The 23,041-nt window shown below is 37.1% G+C and overlaps 3 protein-coding genes across 7 annotated transcripts in view; 1 reads left to right on the forward strand and 2 right to left on the reverse strand.

Annotated features, from left to right (window-relative positions):
• Nucleotides 1-18: 18 nt before the first annotated feature.
• On the reverse strand, nt 19-7,552 carry LOC136782282 (actin-binding Rho-activating protein-like). 2 transcript variants are annotated; one of them, XM_066741605.1, is made up of 5 exons: nt 7,503-7,552; nt 7,325-7,411; nt 952-1,082; nt 620-869; nt 19-541 (listed from the first exon to the last, which is right to left on the reverse strand). In XM_066741605.1, the coding sequence occupies exons 2-5, from the start codon at nt 7,367-7,369 to the stop codon at nt 431-433; spliced, it is 537 nt and encodes a 178-aa protein (XP_066597702.1). In that variant the 5' UTR covers nt 7,370-7,411; nt 7,503-7,552; the 3' UTR covers nt 19-430. The 2 variants fall into 2 exon arrangements, with proteins under 2 accessions (XP_066597702.1, XP_066597703.1); XM_066741606.1 differs by lacking the exons at nt 7,325-7,411; nt 7,503-7,552 and adding an exon at nt 2,115-2,354.
• A 146-nt stretch (nt 7,553-7,698) lies between these two features.
• Nucleotides 7,699-11,920, forward strand: LOC136782279 (elongation factor 1-alpha). The gene is made up of 4 exons (XM_066741599.1): nt 7,699-8,197; nt 9,534-10,379; nt 10,444-10,937; nt 11,010-11,920. Exons 2-4 carry the CDS (start codon nt 9,557-9,559, stop codon nt 11,076-11,078), a joined length of 1,386 nt encoding a protein of 461 aa, XP_066597696.1. The 5' UTR covers nt 7,699-8,197; nt 9,534-9,556; the 3' UTR covers nt 11,079-11,920.
• Nucleotides 11,921-12,015: 95 nt separating this feature from the next.
• Nucleotides 12,016-23,041, reverse strand: part of LOC136782280 (hairy/enhancer-of-split related with YRPW motif protein 1-like) — a 30,121-nt gene continuing 19,095 nt past the window's right edge. For 2 of the 4 annotated variants that reach the window (XM_066741602.1, XM_066741603.1), the window contains 3 exons: nt 14,608-14,791; nt 14,210-14,446; nt 12,017-13,745 (listed from right to left, as the gene is read on the reverse strand). In XM_066741602.1, coding sequence (XP_066597699.1) covers nt 13,168-13,745; nt 14,210-14,446; nt 14,608-14,791 — 999 coding nt within the window. In that variant the 3' untranslated portion in view covers nt 12,017-13,167. Of the gene's footprint in view, nt 13,746-14,209; nt 14,447-14,607; nt 14,792-15,779; nt 16,459-23,041 lie in introns of those variants that run through there. The other 2 variants (XM_066741601.1, XM_066741600.1) reach the window with 2 other exon arrangements.

The following is a 23,041-nucleotide window of genomic DNA, read 5'->3' on the forward strand; positions in this document are numbered from 1 at the left end:
AATATAAATAACACCAAAGATTTTGAAAACCTTTTTCGTTTATTTCCTATAAACTAATCGTATACAGTAAACATTATTGCTTAAGATACTTTTGTCATTCCAGCTGCAAATCTATATAATACAGAGTCAATTCATCCGCTCAGCAAGCATTCCAATTACAAATTAATTTACATGCACTTATATTATAAAAAATATTGTGTCCCTCGCTTAGCTCAAGCTACCAACTTCACCCTCATTAACAATTGTCATTGTTCGACCCTTGCAACACAATATATACTATACAATAGCTATTAATTAATTATATACACTGGTCGTTTGAATTATTTTGCTAATTAAAGATGTTACAAATAAATAATCACAGTGGCTTGGTCACCAGAGAGGAATTGGTGAAGAAGAAAGTTTTTAATTAAGAACACTAATAATGCATTCATTAGCTGAGCTCTTTGGCCTCCTTTAAAATGACTTCTATCCTCCCCCTGAACTCTTCCCTTATTTCGGTGATCGGTTTCACTAAGAAGATTGGCACATCGTCATCTCGTCTCTGATAATAAAAATTGCAGTGAATTAATAAAAATTAACACGTGACAAATTTTAAAATAAAAGTCATTTAAATTCTCACTTGGAACAAGACTTCGCCCTCGAATTCTACCAGCTTTTGCTTTCTGGCTCTCAGCAAAAGTCCAACAACTTTGTCATTTATGCATGTGTAAAGATGGAAAATTTCACCAAAAGTAATCGCTGTAATTTCTGGATTATTTTTGCATGATGTACCATTTTGGTAAATGACTTCACAGAGTTCCATTATTTCTTTCAAAATATGTGCATTGGCTTTCCTACCTCTGATGTCTGATAACGACCCAGTAGCTGGTCTGTAAAGATGAATTTTATTAGGAAATTTTTTCCAATTGAAAATATTCAATCCAATTATTACAACAATGTGAAAACATTCACCTGCCATATTCTTCTTTTGAAAACTTTGGTTTTTGAATATTCAAACCAGACGTGAAAGGATTTTTGCTCTGCTTTGTTTGATGTTTATCAGCATATTGATTGAACATTGCCACCTTGTCACTCAACGTTTCCTGTAAACAGGAAGAAAACTAAGTTACTAATTATTAATAAAAGAATTTCAATTTCCTTTACACTAATTCTGTAGAGGACAAGCTGAACTTGAAGAAAACTGAACAGTTTCGATATGACGAGACTGGCAACGAAAAGTGAGAGTTTTGGGGCTTCTAAACCTAAACGTCTATCAACGGCTTCAGTAAGAGTAATGGATCATAAAATTGCACAGTAACGTAGCAAAGAAACGTCTATATATTAAAATTTTTTAATTTCCTATGTATTATTATCAAAATCATTTTAACGTCTTAAAAATCTTGCTCCAATTAAATGAGTAATGTAATTCTCATAAATTGTTTTTTCCACAAATGCTAATATATATAGATAATTCTGTATGTGTAATGAATTTGAAATGTTGGAATTTATCCAAAATGACCCAGCTCACTGATCGTCACAGGCCATAAAAGAGATCCCGATGGCATTTTGTCAAATTTTTAGAAAATTCGCTTAAAGCGATACTTCAGCACGTGATTATCACGTACATGTTCATACACGTTAAACACTATACAAAACAGCAAACAATTTTAACTAAAATCACTCGTTTCATAAACTTATAAACAATAGAGTATTAAAAAAATTTTTTTAATTAATTGAAACTATTTCTTCTTACAATTAAATAATTAATTTTATACTAGTATTTCGTATACCGTAAGATATAGTTAAAACAAGAAATCTGTGTTCTTTCTCAAGAATAAAATTAATTTATTTTCTTCGAGAGTTTGTTACTCCACTGCGGGGGCTCATTCATGACTATACATATATACATATAAGTGTTAGAACGCGTGACGCAAACTGATTGAAGAAGTCACATATTCATTCATACGAGCTAGGATAAATATTTGATGATAAATAAATGAGTATCAAAAATATTTAAAAAGTCACTTAATAAATTATTAATATCAGTCATTTGTCTAAAACTACAAATTCTATACAATTTTTAATATTATAAGAAGCATCACTGAGTTCAGAATTAACGATGAAAAAATACTTACAACCATTATCGAAGACATTGTTTCACTATTTTATAGAAATAAAATCGGCAGCTAGTGTGAATTTTTATTTCACCTGATATAATTTGGATTTATTTTAAAATAGAAATAATTGTTTTTAAATATGTATAACAAGACACTAGATAATTACGAATGCTAGAAATTGAACACTTTTATAAAGGATTTTTTCGTATTTTATAAAAGCTATCGAATATCGCGCCCCGACGGTGGCTGCTTTATTAATAAGGCGTCGGGACGTTCCACGTCTTTTTATAATTCCCGGAGGACGTCAGGGACTCCCACCACACATTTGCTAGAGCCAATTTCATGTGAATTCCGATTGGCCGATGTCCGACGACGCAAGAAACGCCGCCGACTCACAGATTCATTCATGTCTCCCTGAAGAATGTTTACTCACTTTATGCTCGTTCGAAGCTCCTACCTTGCCTTACTAAAATAAGTTCCAATCAGCCCCTCATTCGAGTAGTCTAAACACAAACTGATTCATCACTGAGATTCCTTAACTAAAATTCTACAAGAGTTATTCATTTCCCTATTTTTTTATCATTCTTATAATAAAGATTTGAAATCCATTATTTGATTCCAATAACAAAATGAGACCAGAAAGATAATGAAAATAATTAAAAGAGATAATCTATCAAAGTTGAAACAAACTGGTTTAATACTAAAATTCCTTAAAACATTAATTATATTTTTATTAATTTCAACGAAGAAAAATGGAAATATTTGTTTTGTGATTACTCGAGAAAATGCTACGATTAAAAAACTAAATAACTTAGAACAATAATTCAAATGAATGAGAGAAACTATCTGTTTCTCGTCTGTCCAATAAACGTCTGTCTTGTTTGATCCCCAAGGTAATTTTTGTTGGTAGAAAAAATCGAGTTGTAAAATGTTATTTAAAGCTTTTCAGACGTAGAATTTTGAGTGGCTTAAAAATCAATACATATCGCACGTTACTGAAATTTCGTTCTCGCGTGACTTTTGAAGGATACACGTGTGTGAATTTGCTCGAAATGTATTTCACGTGCCTTTCGTATGACACTTTTCACAAAGCGACTGCCAAACTATGCTTTCTCGATGGCCCGAATTAACCGCTGACTCGACACTGACAGGTAAAACATAAATCAGTCGCTTAACGGTATAAATAGTCCGCGATTCATTATTATTTATTGTCACTCGTTACTCTTAAACATATTTTTATTAACAATCGTAATCTAAACTGTATTGAGGCAAATGAGAATTTTGTCGAAGGAGCTTGCAAAATCATTACATCCGTCATTGTCTATCAGCCTCTCAATGATTTATTCATGATTTTCCTTGTTTACACAATATTTATTCAATTATTTATTTTGTATTAATATAATTAATTTCACAAAGTACCCATTAATCCTACCATTCTTAAAGTCATGTTACACATTTGGAGAAAATTATTATTACGTGTGATATACGAAATATTTCTTTATGGTTTTTTTAAATCGATAAGTAGTAAAATTCAACGATCGATCCGCCTGATAAATATTTAGAATATTAAAGAAAAATTTAGGTATCTTCGACTGGCTTGAAAATAAATTTTCTAGCAAGGCTGAAGGTCATCCATCGACAGCCTCGCAAAGCTTCAATTATCGGGATATTAAAGAGCGGACGTGGATGTGGGATGCAATATCTAAATTTACAAATCCGTCGTGACTGTTCATGGTTCACGCGGAATGTCGAATCGTTCCAAATTATTCGTTCATGCGAGGCAGGCCGTAAAAGGAGGAAAGCTGGGAGGGTCCAACGGCGGAAGAACCGATTTAGATCAGTTTTCGACTCGACACCAGGTGTCTCGATGAGAACCTCGTACGTCATTTCGAGGAATCGCGATTGGGACCCGAGCGAATCATCGACTTTGTGGAAAGGCAGAATTCATTTCCAAGAAAGATTAACGAGCTTCGAGTAGGAGTGCGACGGAAGCCAAGCTGGAATCTCAAAACTAACCTAACCTAATCCTATGAAAACAGAAAGTCAGCCATGTGGTGGCTATAAATATTTCCAGGAGTCTCGTTTTATCCGTCTAATATGCCACGAGTCTCTTAAGTTTCGTGAGAAATAGATTTAATGCTGTGTGTGAATATATACATAGCATATAGAGATGAGAAAGTGGGGGGAAATAAATTAATAACGTAGAGGGACATTATTTATAGCGGATATCAGAAATTAAATTTCTTAGTCTCTGCTAAACAAGAGCGGGACGTGGATTTTACGTAAAAGCGAAACGCTCGAATTGTCTGAGCTGGGAAAAATATTGGTCTCAGGAAAATTGCGCAGTGTCTATTTTTTGGCATCTGGCGCGAAATTCGCAAGTAATTAGGCGAAACTGTGTGTTCAGACTCTCGGGGATTTTGCAATTTTGTACTGTAATGTAAAGACGGAACGGAACTTTGACACCTGAGCGTTGGATACATTCTACAATGTTTATTATTATGCAAAGCATTGCGAGAAAGTTTGACGTCGACTCTTTAGTTTATATCTTCTGTGTATATGTATATGTTTATACCGATTTGAGTGGTTTAAGCGTTAAACAATGGGCAGAAGTAATTAGTGCAGAGTTGGCGTAGGAGAGATAATAGAGGTGACTAAAAAGGGGATGAAATTTTTGGTCAAATTTTATTTCACAATTTCCTGACATTTATTAACCAAGTCGGTGAAAAATGTGATTATAAAATGCCTCGGATGATCGCGTTTGGCACGATGCCAAGGTTGAGCTACACGAAGAATTCCAGCTTTTCTGTGTTCGATGACCTTTTTGCTTTTCTTCTTATCGAGTTATTTAAAATTGCTTATGAAATTATTTATTTCTCGAATTCCTTAATTGCTTTCTCGTCTCTTATTGCGAAGACGCTGAAATATGTTGAGAAATTCGTTTGGTAATTATTTATACTTTATGCGATACGAGCAATAATAATGTTCTAGGATATCCTGTTTTGAAATTTGATTCATTAATTTGTCTAATTTTATCCGACGCCTCATTAGCGTTGACCTAATGGCAAGTAACGCAAAAGCACGTATCAATAATAAATCTGAAACTATAATTAACTAGTTGAACCATGAACAGCTATTAAGCATTGCATGCAATGTTAATATCACTAATACTTTGTAACTAATTAAATTAATGGACTTCATAAATTTCGGTTTAACAGTCTCGAAATGTTTCCCTCTGCTAGTCTCGTTAAATTATGTTTCTTGTAATAATAAACATAATCCATAAATAAATATAATTAATGGCTAAACTTCTATTCGTTACATATTACACCAATACTAGGAGCTAAACTTAGCTTTCTTTTAAGGATGATATTCAAAAATTAAAGTGATTCTAACAATTTTTCAACATTGCAAACAATGTTTTATATTTCATTTAAATAAAATTTTATTCGAATCAATTAAATATAGTTATAATAAAAAAAGCATTATTAAAATCTAAGAAATATTTATTAGATCGACTCTACTGGTTACCAACAAATACATTTAATTTTTAATCAGTGTTTTAATATACAAAATGGTAGATGGAAGTTTTTTATCATCGAAAGAAGCTCTTCAGGAAAGCCTTAAATTTTATAGACGTAGATTCTGCAGCAGGTGGCTGGTATCCAGCTGAAAATGTTAAAGTAAATTCCTACAGCGGCCACATGATTAATGTCATGCTTGTGCCAAGCTAAGACTTTGAAAAGAGTTGAATTGTGAGCTTTGTGTGCGGGTCGTTGACTGAGATTTCACGGGCACAGAAATTCATGAATTTTTCCCCACTCTGATTAATCGGAAAATAATATCAATAAATTTCCACAGTATTGTCTCACAAATAAATTCATTTTCTTCTTCAAAATACTGGAACTTTGCCCTTACATTATTTACTCTTATAAAAAGTTACAAATTTAAAAAAGTAATAATAATATTTAGACTCTTTTTATCAAACCAAATAATTTTCTTAAAAAATTTCTGCAATATTTATAATTATGGCTCGACATATATTTTTCTATACAAGCTAGAGTTAAAGAATAAATGAGACAGGCACACAGAAATAATAAATTCGTTTGGTTGACTCGATCCATCAGAGAAACTTTGAGATATTTTCATGGAAAAACAGTAAATTTTCAAGGTTTCTCCAACTCCATTGATCTTCCGGTCGAAAACATGCGACTGTCTTAAAAAACGAGGTCCATGGTGCGAAAATATCGACGGGCCGTTCGAGACTGTCAAAATAGCAGATGAATCGTCGTGGACGGAGTATCGCGCTCTTCGGCTCTTAGACACGAAAATCCCATTTTGGTTGACGTCTATTTTAGAATTCTCGAGCCTATTTTCGTCTCTCTACGTCATGTCGCCGGATCTCCAGGCGTTTATAGTGTACAATAAACAAAAACCCCTTAAAGTTCCCACCCCACATTAATTATACGAAAACAAAAACACTCGATCCATTTTATTTATTCCGAGGACGTTTCATCTTATTTTCTACATAAATATAATATTTTATTCGGGACTGACGTATATCTTTTCCTAATATCATTACGTAATGTAGGAAAAGTATGAGAAAAACAAACTATAGAATTTATTATTTTTTATGTGGAGAATTGATAAAGCATATAAAAATTATATCATTAATAGTATCAATAGTACATTAATACAGGAAAATATTAATTAACACTTTGAGTTCCGCGTCAGTCATATTTAAAGGACTTACTTGTATCTGTTACATATTTGGCACTCAAGGTGTTAATGAATTTGTATATCAATAGCTTATCATTCTCATTATGTAAATTATATTGCATGAAAAAGATCGCTAAAACTGGTATCAACCAGATAACAGCGGATGATCAAATTTATTCAAAGCTTTCGATGCTCTATCGCATTTCCGGGATAGGCTCTAAATAAACTGCTGAAATATCCAATCGAAGAATACAAACACGCATAAGACGTCACGGTTATGCGCGTGACGTCGCAATAATTACGCATCGCAAGAAATTCGCACGCAATTTGTTTTTACATACTTAGGAATTAGTGAAAAAAAAAAAAGAAACCACACAGGATTAATTTTTAATACAAAATACTTGTTACAAACATAGTTACAAGGAATAATACAATTGCGATTAAAAAAATATTATATCGACCAGGATAAATAAAAAATTCTTCACCAAACATCATTTCTTCCAACAAACCTCATCCTCCACTTCCGGAACCTGCGAAGCGTCTTTTCCCGCCATAATAGTCTGTCTTTACGCAACCAGTGAAATATAGAACAAAGACTAGAAATCAAGCAAAACGTAATTTATGTTATATTCGCGTGTCTCGCGTGCCTAAATATACAAATACGTTGAACAAAACGTCCATCCTCACTTTTCAATCTTGCAGCAGCTCTTCCCTCGCAGTGGACGCCCGCGTTACTGGCCAGACAATCTATTTGCAATTGGCTTACCCGGTCACGTGACTGATGACATTTCGGCAAAGTTGAAAGTCCACGAAGCTTGATAATAATAAAAAAATGACGTAACGGTTAAAAAGTTTACATAACTATGAGTGGAAATAAAAATAAATATTTCGAGCTTATCAAAAAGAGTAAACTGGAAAAAAACCGATGGAGAAGCAGCAATTAGACCATTTCTAACATATCAGTTTCTTCCAGTCACATATCCCTTTGGTGTAAAGCGGCGAAGCCAATTGGCATGCTCCTCCGTCGTTTCGTCTCGAAAGCGTGGCATGCGAAATACTCGAACTGTGTTCAGAAACGTTGAGGAAGCGCCGAAGTAGTTAGTACGGGGAAGGAGTCGGCCAAAAGTGTCAGAGTTACGACGAGGAAATAACGATTCGGAACGTAGCCAAGCTATAGGTTAGCTGGCATGCGCAGGTTAGCTTGCGGCCATCTTGTGCATGCGCTTTTGCCGGTCGGGTCGACAGACTGCAGCGCCTCCACAGTATACACCCTGCGAGGTTGTTCTTTCTACTCCATGACCAACCGTGCTCCCTCGACGACAAGAAATATCTACTCGATCTTCTCGCCTTACATCCAGCCTCGAGATCCAAGCGTAATTCTGGTGAGTAATCGAACATCCAACACCACGACTCTCGGCATGTCTCTTATTTTTTCTCACTAAAAACTGCAGTCTCGAACGTTCAACTTCGCCAAGCCGGCTCGGCCAAAGGTCATATTGATCTCGCATGGCGTGCACCTTTTTCTTGCGAAATTCTCTTCTTCGTGACGCGAAAACTTGTGTATCGTATCTTGGATCGAACGAGCAATCGTACGAAGTTGAAAAACTACTCTGTTCCTCGCATGACTCCGATTGAATGGCTCGTTGTTCGACTTTGGTCCTCGTTGACAAAGCCGTATGCCGGCCGCTGATTAACGACGCCATCTTTATTATCGAGAAGGGATGCACACATACAATCAGCCAGACGCGATTGATTTTCTTCTGTTCGATTCCTGCTGCTTGGAAGTTCGATCGAATTGTTGCTGAGATACGAAAGATTTCGCTGTATTTATGTTTTTAGTTTGTTCAAAAATAGGTTTTTTCTTTTGTTTCTTACGTCGGAGTTTTCGCTTGTTGCGTAAAATGCTGTAACGTTAGAATTCATTATTTTGTGTAGTTGATCGTTTTTATTGTTGTCGCGAATGTTTTGGAGGCTGGTGAATTAGGGAAGCGGTGGATTAAAATTGATCGACATTTTTATGAAGGAGAAGTTGCTTGGCTTCTTGCGGGGGAGGAATCTTTAATATCGTGTAGCTTTGACTATAATTAGAAAAGGCCGGTACACCTTTATGTTTCGTTACGATCGCTCTCCCATCACTTATAATTGGACGCGTACGCAATTTCATTGCGCATGACAAGTCCTTTTAATCTCATTCAATCGAATTGGTCTGTACCTATCCTTGGATAGAGCAAAAAGGAATTTATGAATTTAAACTTATGGAAATCTGATAAAATAACACAGAAATTCGTACCATTGATTTGGTATATATATATTTTTTTATTCCAACTTCAACACATCCATGATAAATTTTTTAATCAATAACTACTGAGTCACAGCCCCTTTTTATTAATAAAAAACCCCAAGAGAAACCATTTTATATACAAATATATAATAACTAATATTAGTTAAACAATTTTGAATCAATATTAAAAATGAATAAATACAGTAGTATAAATGTGAAAACTATTGTACGCTCCTGCAAAGTAAACAAGTAGTATAGCTTTAAAAATAGCTCGGAATACCACTGAAAGTATAATTGAATTTTAGGTAAGTAGTACAAGTTTTAATATGGCCCGTCATATAGTAAAAAATTCGCAATTTTTATCAAAGTTTCGTGTCAAAAATTAACAGTACCACTCGAGGCAATGAAATTACTGCCAATTATTAAAATTTCAACAGGTAGTAGCCGGCGAGCGAGAAGAATGGGCAAAGAAAAGATACACATAAATATCGTGGTGATCGGCCACGTGGACTCTGGCAAATCCACGACGACCGGTCACTTGATCTACAAATGCGGCGGTATCGATAAAAGGACCATCGAGAAATTCGAGAAGGAAGCTCAGGAGATGGGCAAAGGGTCCTTCAAATACGCCTGGGTACTGGACAAATTGAAGGCAGAACGAGAACGTGGTATCACCATTGACATTGCACTTTGGAAATTCGAAACTGCGAAATACTACGTCACCATCATCGATGCTCCTGGTCACCGTGATTTCATCAAGAACATGATAACCGGTACCAGCCAGGCTGACTGTGCTGTACTGATAGTAGCAGCAGGAATAGGAGAATTCGAGGCTGGAATCTCGAAGAACGGTCAAACTCGAGAACACGCTCTGCTGGCCTTCACCTTGGGAGTGAAACAGCTGATCGTAGGCGTCAACAAAATGGACATGACCGAGCCACCGTATTCGGAAAGTCGATTCGAGGAGATAAAAAAAGAGGTATCCTCGTACATAAAAAAAATTGGATACAACACTGCTTCGGTAGCTTTCGTACCGATCTCCGGATGGCACGGTGACAACATGCTGGAATCTTCACCGAAGACTCCCTGGTACAAGGGATGGAAGGTCGAGCGTAAGGATGGCAATGCTGATGGGAAAACTCTGATCGAAGCCCTGGACGCCATTTTGCCACCATCCAGACCCACCGATAAGGCTCTTCGTCTGCCTCTTCAGGATGTCTACAAAATTGGAGGAATCGGTACCGTACCGGTTGGTCGTGTGGAAACTGGTATTTTGAAACCAGGTAATATTCATGAGTATAAGAATTTCATTTTGAGGTGGTGTTACAAGGTAGAATTTTCAAACAGGTATGCTGGTGACCTTTGCTCCGGCTGCTCTGACCACCGAGGTGAAGTCAGTCGAGATGCACCACGAGGCTCTTACGGAGGCTGTACCAGGTGATAACGTTGGTTTCAACGTGAAGAATATCTCCGTGAAGGAGCTCCGACGTGGCTACGTGGCAGGAGACTCGAAGAACCAGCCACCTCGAGGAGCAGCTGACTTCATGGCGCAAGTGATCGTGCTGAATCATCCTGGCCAGATCAGCAACGGCTACACTCCGGTTCTGGACTGTCACACCGCTCACATTGCCTGCAAATTTGCTGAAATTAAGGAGAAATGCGATCGTCGAACTGGTAAAACTACGGAGGAGAACCCGAAGAGCATCAAGAGTGGCGACGCTGCGATAGTCATGTTGCAACCGACCAAACCAATGTGCGTCGAGGCTTTTCAGGAGTTTCCTCCGTTGGGCCGGTTCGCCGTGCGCGACATGCGTCAAACTGTGGCTGTAGGAGTCATAAAGGTGGGGACCTTGACGACTCGATTCAAAAATGAAAATAATTTAATTTCTATTAATATTTTGTCTTATTCCTAGAGCGTCAATTTCAAAGATACTCAGGGCAAGGTAACAAAAGCCGCGGAGAAGGCCCAGAAGAAAAAGTAACCATCAAGCTTCCTCGGAAGCTCGCAGCAGTACGCCAGCTGGTTGGCCACAAGCATCTTCTCCACCGGTCACGTCTGCCGTGCTCAATTTACCACAGCTGCTCCACTCGACTCATCATACCCTACTTATACGAAAAGTGGAAAGAAGTTGTGCTTACTACTACTATTACCCCCGTTACATTATCCGATAGTATTGAATCCACGCATTTACCCAAACTTGCACATTCAGTTTACCCATGCTCCGCGCACTCCCCATATATGCTAGGGTTCTTACGTTTTTACTATCATTATCTTACACCGAGAATATGTATCCAGTTACATATAATACTCAGTTCCCTTGGACTCTGTGTAGTTAGGTTTTAATTCGAATACCGAAGACACGCGGGATATGTCGCGAGAAAAAAGCACCCGAAGACAAGAGTCGAGGTAGCGCATGCTTTATACGGACACGAGGAGGAACGAGCGGAAAAGTAGTAGCTGTTGCCTCGCATCCCCGTTTTTTAATCGATTCGTTTTTAAGGGTTTATTGATGTTGATTTTTTCCAACATTTTCTTACCTCGCTGCAATTTTTTTTATTATTTCTATAAGATATTTATCTCGAATTAGGGATCATTGGACTATTTTAATATTTCTATCCCCCCCCCCCTGCCCCCTCTTTATACCCTATTTCTACTCTTGATAACCCTCTATGCCCTAGTCACTGCGATCGCGAAGAAATTCGCTATTCAACGAAGCAGTCTTTCTACTGAAAATCAATTTTCATCTTGGGACTTTTGAAGCAGTCGCAGTGCTTCAACCATCGACTCGTTCCATAATTGTTTTGACCCTTAGCCAGTATTATGTTGATGTAATAAAAAGTTTTTAATTGCTACGGTGTTTTATTTCCTTCGCTAAATTAATTAACTTGGGGAAAGAAGGCTACTCGACACTTTATGGTAAATATAATTTATTCCGCATATATTTTTCATTATCGTTACAACTAAATGTGGTATGTACAAATATATTTAATGCAATGATCTTATAAGAATTTAGTGTAATGCAGGTCTTGGTCAGTCTTTAGTTGCCGAGGCCCACTAACGGGTCACGAGCAGACTCAATCCTCTCTTGATCGAACATGACACAATTATTCGCGGAAAAAAAATTAACACTTTCTTCGTACATATGGGATCACATAAATGGAATTCATAAATCAATCATAGGCACTCTTTACAGGCAGGCTAAAGTCGTCTATACTGCTTAAACGAGAATCCATAATGTTTAGTAACAACCCTTTTGCGCTTTTCCAGTAGCAGATCAATCGTTTTCTATAAGTACAGCGAAAGAAGATAATACAAACGAGAGATACTGATGAATCGTAATTACTTCTAGCTTCTCTCTCCTGGTTCGACAAATATTTACTCCTCGATGTAAGAATAAGTCCGTTACGCTACGAGGATTAAAATATTTTGATAATACTGATTGGTAAATGTCCCGTATGCTTGAGTTCATCGAGTAACGATACATTTGTTCCAATCATCAGGTAGAGGCGTTTTTCACTGATCGAGTGAACATATACGAGAGAAACTAAAAGGAACAAGATCCACCTTAAAGGCTGCTTCTTTAAAAAGACAAAGGACACCAAATCTCAAATGGCCTTCTTCTTCTTCGTCAATTTAACCTTAAATTTACCTCTACTCTCCTATTCGATCTCGTAAATGCTGAAACAACCCACAGCCTCGATTAATATACAAATTTCTCAGCATTGACGCCCCTACATCTTAATATTTTTTCCAACACAACGATACAATATATATATATATATATATATATCACTGTTCTCTTTTTATTTTACAGTCAAAATAAGCAATACCACCACACCGAATTAACCGAATAATCGATATAGCTCCTTACTATTTACTGCTACATTTGATCCTCGCCAACCTTATAAAAAATTGTTCGAGAAATTTCATCAACGTTTCATCGAAACTTCAATATCGTTTTTTATGACTTGGAGAATCGGGACCAACCACAGGGTCTTCTTCGTTAAGAGTAGAAAGAAGGATGAGAAATTTCGACGACGAACCGAATCCCTATAGCAATAATTAAATGCCTATTGTTGATGAGGAGGACTGTGTTGTTGGGGCCAAATTGCTGGCGTGGACTGATTAAAGTTTACGGATATCGTGACTGGATGTAAAACAGTGTCAGGTCCTGCGTCAGGTATAAAGTTGAGGTGCGGCCTGAGGACCGAGGCCTCTACTGTCAACGGTATGTAAAAAGCTCCTCCATCGTGCAGGGCAAAGATCGGAACCCCGTGGGTCGACGGTTTGTCCAAAGCAGCCATTAGTGGGGGGCTTGACTTTATTCTTTCAGCGGAGAACCTCTGCTTGATGGAACTCTTGAATTTATAATTCGGTGGTTTGCAGGTAGATGTCGGTGGCGTGCTTTGCGTATGAGAATGGGTACTGTGGTTGCTGTCGTCACTCGTGATGGTGGGGGGAGGGATAACGGTTGGTCGCAGAGGGCGCTCAGGGTCCCCGAAGGAGCTAACTCCCGAACTGGATCCGTGATCAGAGTTGGAAGCAGGCTGACATATCGTTGGTATACCAGCATGAGCAAAGCTCGAACCATTCGACGTTCCATTGCAAGTTGGTATCTCGGCTGGATGGGGAAAACCCAATCTATCGCCTGGAATAAAAACACAGGAATTAATTCTCTGTATTTATGTTACAGACAGATTAAGGCTGAAGCTAACGATGAATTTTTTGTACACGTGTGTTTACATTTAAAAAGACTCGGTTGACCCCTAAATGGTACCGTTTCGGAGTGTTATCTTTGTTACGTATTAATTCAACTATTTATCTTTTTCAGGGAACAACACGACAGTACCCACGTGATGCAGCAATTTATCTTATCTCGATGGGAAATCTTTCCTCGATTACTCCATCCGACACACGAGTCTGTGCAATTTTTTAAATTATCGCTTCGTTAATAATCAATCAGTAGGACTCTTTGTAGGTTCAATGTCTTCGTGGTACAGTGATCTTTACACTCTGAATTATTCCAAGTACTCGTTGCTTATAAATAGAGCTTCGGAGTTGGAGTATTCGAGTTTCTTAGAACTAAGCTTTGATTTTATTTGATCTCCTTACTCGTGGCCAAGATCTTGTCGCAATGTTGCTGCAAGTGGTTGATGAGTTGCACGCAGAGGGAGTCCCTGGCGAAAAATCCTTCGACTTCCACCAGGAAGTGCATGGTCTCGCTCAAGCACTCTTGGAAGCCTAACCTATAGTGCTCGGATGCTGTGCTAGTAGCAGTCGAATGGGAGACGCTGTCCACACTGTCTTCAGGGTGTGCGTGCACCGAAGTAACCACTGGGTGCTTGGTATCTGAATTAAAAAATAATAATTCATCTTTTTCGTGTGTTCTTTTTCTTTAACATAGCTGGATACTCGTTTGAATAACAAAATTTAGGAATGAATTTAATCTACATTAATATACGGAGAAAGGAACGGTGTGATAATAAAGTTTGATTAATGATGTTAATTACCTTGTCTAAGACCTTGCAAGTGTTTCATATGACGAATTGCCATTTCGATGATCTCAGTTTTTTCCACTCGACCTCTGCCTTTCTTCAAGTACTCGGCTGGGATGAGCCTGCTTAAGTCAGCCAGACAATTATTCATGCGATCCCTTCTTCTCTTCTCGATTATCCTATGGGACATCGGATCTTGCTGCGACAAAAATCACATTTCCATAAATATATTTGTGAAACAATGAAATTTATTTTGTGGTAGGAGAAACGGATTTGTGATGATAATTATATTATATAACGAGTGAGTGATTTGCAGTAGAAAAAGTCGATTATAGACCAGACTGAAATTTTTGTAGCAAAGTTTTTTTTAACGAGACGAAGATAAAATTGAATTATAATCAATATTTGGTTGTTTTGAAAATGTAACGTGGAAATACTAGTATATATATAGAAGTATGGAAGCTTCTAATAAATCACACAGTGAAGTTGTTTTTTCTTTTCTAATGAAGCACTTGAGTAACGCAGGGAAACAGTAAACAGACGCTATTTTTTCTAAAATGGGGAATTAAGGTCTACGTAATTTTACAACAATTAGTCTGCGCAAATTTATAGTCTAACCGATTAATTTCCTCTTAAGCAAAATAACTGGACACTTGTATCTGGCAAGAATTCAATTTTTCCTTTTACAATTTAAGTAAATTACGCAAGCACGACGACCTTCCGCATAAAAGAAAGCGACGAAGACTTTGAAATTCTAAAATTACCATTCATAAAAAATGCAAGGAAAACGATCAACTAATGAATTCTTCAACCGCTTTTTTGGACTAAGAAACGTAGTCAATTTATTTTATTGGTGGAATTAAATTCAAAGTTTTATACTGTTACAAAAAATATATTCTTAAAAATAATGTTCACGCTCTGTGTTGAAAAAATTAAAATTTAGCGAATTAGACATTTTTTCATAAAGAATAATTTATTAAATTAAACTTCTGTTCAATAACGTTATTACCTGATAATAATTGATCGAGTAATAACATAATTGAGAAGCGAATGGATTTTAAGAGATTTTAGTTCCAAGCGTAACTTTGACAATTTTCCGCTTATTTATTCATGATTGTCGATACTATCGGATCGATCCACTTTAGAGAAAGCTTTCCTCGAAGTCTAGAAATTTCAAGTAGAATCACCTCTTTATTCAAACACCGTCTTTTCCTCAATGGTGGTGAGTGTAATCCAGTATCGCTGTGATTAGACTGCGGATAGTACTGCATGTTTAAAATATTGTCCATACTATGCGTGACCATTGTGCAAACTTGAAGATACAAAATTTAAACGATTATTTCCTGCTCCAACGAGCTTTCACACGTCACTAAATTCTCATTCAAGCCACTGCTTGAAATCCACCGAAGCTTACACCTATTACAAAAGCTTCCTCTATAAATATAATTTTCCAAAATTCACTCCAAAACTACAGTTCTTATTTCTTCTGCAAAAAATCCAAAAATTCTTCCTTCACTTTTCGACGTTTCACAAATAAAATTCTGATTTTAATGGACGAATATCTCGGCTTGAAACCCACGATTGACGAACGATTTTAGTCCTGACGTATTTTAATAATTACGTTGAATAATAAATTTATCTCTGATATATTCCTTCTCTATTATATCAGCACTGATTACCGATCTCAATTGTTAATGAGAATCGAATGAAGTTTGTCGAGAGTGTAGAAGCGATCGAAGCATTGGCGTTACAATGCGCGCGCTTTGACGGCACGAGCTTGACTGAATCGAGTGAAAAGGCCGAGCAGCGAAGACGCGTAGACAAGTTTCTTTCGCGCAATTCGAGATGTCGCTTTCCATTTGTCGACTTCCAATCACGTGTCGCTTTAGTACAACACGTGAGCTTTCCGGGTCTCTTTCAGTTTTCTATTGCGAGAAACGTGAAATCTTCTCGAAACTCGATAAGAGCTTACGTTATCCGGTTAAGATTTCAAAGAAAACAGTTTTTTTCATGAAAACACAATTGAAACTTTATTGGCGTTCAAACATGATGGATTCGCAGCAATGAGAAAAAGTTTGAAATGATTTCTTTTTATCGCAATTCAACGAGGCTTTCCATGAGATATTTTTTCATGGATAATGGAGAATAATAAGAGACATATATATATATATATATACATGACTGATTAACATAAAAATGTGCATTGTGCATACACACGGAACGTCGTAATTTATGCCGCTTTTTGTTTAACCATTCGTTTTCAGGCGAGTCAAAGCAAAAGTTTCCGAAGCTCTGTGCACTTTAAGCCAGGTAAAACGTGATTTTTCACGTGTTGCAGATGCATATGTTTGGAACACGTGATGTTTCTGTTAAAATTATAATATTAAAGCTTATCGTCAAAGGATAATTAGCTTTTGAATATATACGTAGATTCTTGGAAATATAAAATTTTTTATGAATATTCTGAAAATTTTATACCCCGCAAGAAATAATTTATTGCCAATTCTTCAGGTATTTATTATTTCCAATGTATTTACGTCTATTTCCTGGACGAGGTATCTGAAATCGATCGTGCGTACACGCAGTTCTCGGTTAATCAGCATTTTTAATTGGAATAATTTCGAAAACACACCGCGAAATTCCTAAGATAACCGAGTAGTATCGTCAGCAAACGCATGCAGCGTCACGCATGTCCCGCTTTTAGCACGTGCTTCTTTAAAATAATCGCACGAATCGTTATGGTCAAATTTGCACACAATGACAAATTTTTAACGTTTGATATCAATCTATGCGAAAGCAAAGAAATTTCTTGAAATAACCGAACGAGGAATAGACCATAAAACATCGATTGGATAACGCGACAGAAATTTATAACTCGATATATAGTTCCATAGGAATTTTTCAGTAGTACAACAATAAGACAAATAAGACACTTGTCATTGTAGAATTTTTGAGGCGAAAAAAAATCATCCATATTAAATTCTATTATTTATTAACAAAAAAAAAAAGGAACAGTATATAATCCAAGTTTAATATTCAGCAATTGGCAGAGCATTGAGAGGTTTTCGTAGCGATTTTCACAGACTGAATGACGAAGTGTTGACGCGTGACTTGGCTGGTGGAGCAGAGATAGTCCGAGAAGCTGCGTCTGTTGGCTTCTCGGAGTCGTCGATCGTGCCAGTTGAACTGGAAAAAAGGTCAACAGGGTCAGTCGAGATAACGCTTTAACCGGACTCGCCACGATGCCGGAATTTCAGAATTATCACGCGAGCTGCAACTAAAAACAGCAGCAGCCATTATGCTGTCAACAGAGATCCTCCTCCAGTATATATATACGTATATATTCACTCGAGCAGAAATTTGTCCAAATATGGCTCGAAACTTTTTCATAAATTCTTGATAAGTGTCACGTGTTATACGTTGTTATAAAAAATTAAGAAAACTCAATCTTGACGCACGAGAGCTTTCACGAGGATTTGTTTATTATTGTGGAAAATCCAGAAGGAAAGAAATTGAGTATTGATAAGAAAGATTATTGATAGGACTTTTATCTGCTGGTTATACAGAAATTCCGGCTTTTACCGGTCAAGTTGAAGTGGCATACGCTGATCATGCAGGAAGCCAGTGCAATTTCCTCGCGTAAAAACACGTGAGTCAGTGCACGTGCCAGAAAGGAAACCACACGATTCTTCCAAAGCTCCCTTTATCGTGTTTATTTCTAGCGATGTACACTATATATTATATTTTATGTTTATTATAAACAGCGTCAAATTCATGATACAAAAATCTTACGTTGTTTATTTTCGAATTGTTTATCGATCGTGTTTACGAGTATTGACTTACCTGATGGAAAATCAATAATTAACATTTTTCATATATATACTATATATTCTTGAAATTTTTAGCACGATCGAGAGGAATTTTATGAAAAGTTAATTATGCGAATGATTAAAAAATAATTAACTCTTTTTATACTCCCATACATCGTTTAACGTTGTCTAATCTATAATTATATCCTGTAAATTATTGCTTAGAACGTTTATAGTATAATAACTGATTCATGCAGAGTTTAATTTGCAAATAAAACAGCTAATTATAGTTTTTCTAGAGCAGTCCGATAGTCGTGCAAAATAATAATAAAGTGTAATCGCTCAAGTTTTGCGATTAGCTGGAAATTGCTCAAGAAAGCTGTTTAATTATGATAAATAATTTTTGATCGCGTAGTGAGTTGGCATTTTTATGATTCCTCGGAGTTTCAGGGGATAAGGAGAGGGGCGTATATACATATATATATATATATATAAGAAAAGGGGAAAGGACCATAAACGGGGTCGTGTTATCGCAATACCGGATATTACCGGTTAGCTTTGATATTTGTGGTTGTGCATGAACGTTGCTATTATGACCGAGTTATCAGCTTGGATTGACCGCGGTGGTCCCACACTCGTTTTTCAAGCCTCCGTAACCGGGATTCACCGGATTCTCTCGAGAATCCGTCATTTTCTAGCGAGCAAAAATTCTTAAGCTGTATCAGTGAACCATTGCGCGAATATCCTATAGAACCACCGGAGAGGGGATTCATTGAATTTTGCACTGAGAATTATTTTATCTCGAGAAAAGCATACTCTGTGTCTGGCTGACTATAACGTACTTTTTTCACTAATTTCCATGAAATTACAGAATTTCCCACAATTCTATAAAAACTCCTACATCAACTTGATTTTCAAACATTGGCATTGTTAAAAAATACTCATATATAAAAAATTTAAGTTTCCTTTACTGATTAACTCTTTCTGCCAATATTTGCAGGAACATTCGTCAATGTTGACTCCTTCGACACGTGGAAAGTGAGAAGTGCTCAAGAAGCAAATGTTTTTATTGTCAAGAATTATTCTATTCCATCGAAATACAAACGAATTAGCTGATAAAACAATTTCGTTACAAAAAGCAAGACTATATAATAAAATTCATAAGATAAAAGAATTCGAGTTTCCTTCGCAGCAATTAACCGTCTCTCTTGGAGCAACACTCGCAGGAACATTAACGAATGTTGACTGGTTGGACACGTGGAGAGTGCGAAGTGCTCGAAAGGTCGAATGTTTGTATTTTTCGCGTTGGCACGACGAAGCTCGGAGCGTAAGTATCATTTATGTTTGGTGAGGCGTTAAGGCGATTAGCGAATTGGCTTGTGGCGCACGTGACGCGCGCTAAAGTCGCAGGATGTTTACGAGAATCTTTGTTACAAGTGCCACGTACGAGCGATCTAAATTTACCCTCGGAATATCTTCTTACGGTCGCCAGGAAAATATCGACGTCAGGGACGCTCGGTGAAATAGGCGCCGCGACGTCAGTTAAGGATGAGACCTGCAACGCTCTCTCTCGTGTCAACCGATGACGTCATAGCACGGATCGGATTAACGCTATATCCGCTCGGATCGTCGAGCCGAGAACCAAACTCGTTGGAAACGCTCGGCGATTGCTCAATTCCATCGAAATTTCTTTCCCAGCACGCTGGATCAGGTTTCCTCGTCATTGCAAAGTTTTATCGATGCTTTACAGGAATTTCTTAGTGGCTGATTAATGAATTGGAAAAAATGTAGGGAAAAAAATTGTATGAATAATTTCTTGCTCGCGAGATCGCTCAGTGTATACAGGATTCTGATCGATCGAACAAGTGACTATTTACACATTAATCGACTCTGATCGGTGAAAGATGCTTTGGATTCTGTTTAAAGATTTCTTGATTTCGTGGAAAGACGTTAAGTGATTTTTTCTCATGGAGAATCAACGTTCGATGTAGGATGTAATAAGGTTGGGATAAATTTTAAGAATTCATGGAGATTACGTAATTTTTAAGAATTTTTATTGATAAAACTGCTACTGGAGATTTCGTACAATAATTTTATAAAGTTTTTTGGATTAACAGATTTTTTTGTTACTTTATGTTTGTAAGAGCTATATTGTTCATTCCCTGGTAGAAGAAAATTAAACGAGGAAACAGTGTTATTAAATTAAATAATTAAAACTTTTTCTTCTCGATTTAATTACGTACGCACCAAGTCCATGTTCTTTAAGAAAAATGTCTTAAAATGTTACATTCTGTATATTGAAAGAGGGAAAAAATTCTATCTTCGCGTATCGGAAAGGAAAATAAAAACGTTGCTTATATATTAGAATAAAAAAATTATAGTTCGAAGAATTTCGTTATCCACGTGCTAATTGAAAAGAATGGTTTTCCTAAACCGGAAGTCTGGCCGTTACCATGGAGGAATTCACACACGAAGACGAGTCAGCGTAACGAAATACAAATTCAGCTCTTCCCAAATCAAGGCCGGGCTGAATTTGGCAAGAGCAAATTCATTCATCGTGACGATCGTAGCTTCGAATGACGCTCGTGCTACACGCGTATTTCAGCCAACGATGTAACGACGTATAGTGCTTCTATTTTCAACGCCCGCGCAAAATTTGCTACGAAAGCAAATATTAATCGTATTATAACTATCTATTTCAGGATCTCAGAACTATTCTTGAAAGCCTGGAAGAACGAATAAGGCTTTTCGCCGGGCCAAAAATAACGCCATATTGACTATAGTAACGGAGTCTCCGGACTGCAGGCTGAAATGTGTAAAAACAAACACGGCGTATTTATATCGTTGAAAAAGAAACGTTAAAAAATGAAGCATGAAAAAAACACGTACTCAAAAACAAGACGACTCGAGAGGACCTTTGGGTAAACAAAAAGAGTGTGTTTCCTGGAAAGAAGGAATATTGTTGACGGATTGGTTTATCGTTGGGACAAAATATTCCGTATCTTCAGACGCGAAATGTCAGAAAACGACGATAGTGATTGGTTTTCTCGGCTACCGGAGCCGAGGAATTATCACGAATGTCTCAGTTTATATTTGATAATAAAAATAATAATCCGTGTAGTTCTGATCCGCGATGGTACCGTCCGTTGGATCATCGTGCATTGTTAAAAAAAATCTATCGCGTTCTATAATAATACGCTATGGTCCGCGACTATTGGCGCACTTCACGTAACACGTGCTAACCTGTGAGGTAGCGTCGTTATTTCCATAATACAAAGCACTCGGACACTGCGTACCGATCGATTGTATAATTCGGTTTGTTATGTCATTCCGCCCGTTATTAGCCTCGTGGATCGACGCTTTTTCATTTACAGAACAAAATTATATCGCCCCAGATACAAAGAAGACATAACATACGTTGAATATTGGCTATATTTCCCACAATTTGCATTTATCTGACACTGCAAAGTGCTGGAATACGGAAAATAGAAGTTGATTGAATAAATTAATAGAGTTACGATTTCGAATGACGTTGTATATATTTGTAACTGGAACCCATAAAACGCTGTAATGACGTCATTACTAGATAGGGATTGGGTCGTCGGGAAAGTAATGACGCGTTTTCAGTGGCATTATACCGTGAAAATGCGTCATGATTTTCCAAACGAGGTACACTGTTTATATACCTGACGTTATTCGAGGTTTGGTGAAAAATTTCAGTTGTTTCGGTCCAGAATGGCACGAATATCCTCGGGACATTCTTGGAACGTTCCGGGGATATCCACAAGTCCAATGGATATAGCGAGGATGTTCACTGAGCATCCTGTACTACCAGAGATACCAGCTGAGTAACCTGAATACTATTTGTGTTATCGTTAGAGAAAAAAAACAGTGTTTATAAGAGTCTTGTGGAAAAGAACCGGTGTAATCCAGAACGTGTAACGTTCATCCTCTTACAGGTCTACTTGGATATGTCGGATGATTGATAGTGGAATGCCGATAAACACGTGGGACTGTTTATCAAAATAAAAATCTAAGAAAAACACAGAAGAAGTTGCATTGAAACTTCACGTTCTGGGGTGTTGAACGAGAGACAGCTTTTTCGTTGGTAAACAAGACCATTGATGTGAAAGAATCATAATAAAGGAGAGAGAGACGCGAGTTCAAAGTGTAATATACTCGATGAGGAATGTTATTTAATGATGGGAGAAGGATGATTTGTCGATGGGAGCATAGTGCAGAGTACAAAATGTTCATTGAGCCAAAGACAATGATACGGTTGATTTATTATTTCATTAAATTTCGATAACTATTTTAATGTGGTTAATTGCGTTCGAACCTCGGTTAGTGGTGCAGAGATTGACTTTATCGACTTTTCGTGATACCAGCGCGCGAAGTCCAACGCGATATACTGTATGTACTACATGCATAGGCTAACCATTAGAATTCGTTGAAAACTCGTAACGATCGTGACGCTAGCCGTCAAGCCCTCGTGACGCTCGTCACGTGATCCGGCAATCTGTTACTGATAAGTTCATACAAGGTGTTTAAGAGTATCCCTGCTATAAATACATTTTCCCTTAATTCTACAAACTATTATCGGAAATTCTTGCGAAATTTAAACCGCATCTTTTTTTTTT

The sequence above is a fragment of the Prorops nasuta genome, unplaced genomic scaffold, assembly GCF_024137725.1.
Source record: "Prorops nasuta isolate Cenicafe-Biocafe unplaced genomic scaffold, Cenicafe_Pnas_1.2 PNAS00025, whole genome shotgun sequence".
NCBI lineage: Eukaryota > Metazoa > Arthropoda > Insecta > Hymenoptera > Bethylidae > Prorops > Prorops nasuta.

Excerpts from the sequence above, each read along its gene's own strand:
- LOC136782282 (XM_066741605.1), bottom strand. The coding sequence starts at position 7,369 with ATGGCGGGAAAAGACGCTTCGCAGGTTCCGGAAGTGGAGGATGAG. Across the intron at positions 1,083-7,324 it reads TTCCGGAAGTGGAGGATGAG|GAAACGTTGAGTGACAAGGT; the intron begins GTTTGTTGGAAG and ends TCCTGTTTACAG. Across the intron at positions 542-619 it reads AGGGCGAAGTCTTGTTCCAA|AGACGAGATGACGATGTGCC; the intron begins GTGAGAATTTAA and ends TTTTATTATCAG.
- LOC136782279 (XM_066741599.1), top strand. The coding sequence starts at position 9,557 with ATGGGCAAAGAAAAGATACACATAAATATCGTGGTGATCGGCCACGTG. Across the intron at positions 10,380-10,443 it reads AACTGGTATTTTGAAACCAG|GTATGCTGGTGACCTTTGCT; the intron begins GTAATATTCATG and ends ATTTTCAAACAG. Across the intron at positions 10,938-11,009 it reads TGGCTGTAGGAGTCATAAAG|AGCGTCAATTTCAAAGATAC; the intron begins GTGGGGACCTTG and ends TCTTATTCCTAG.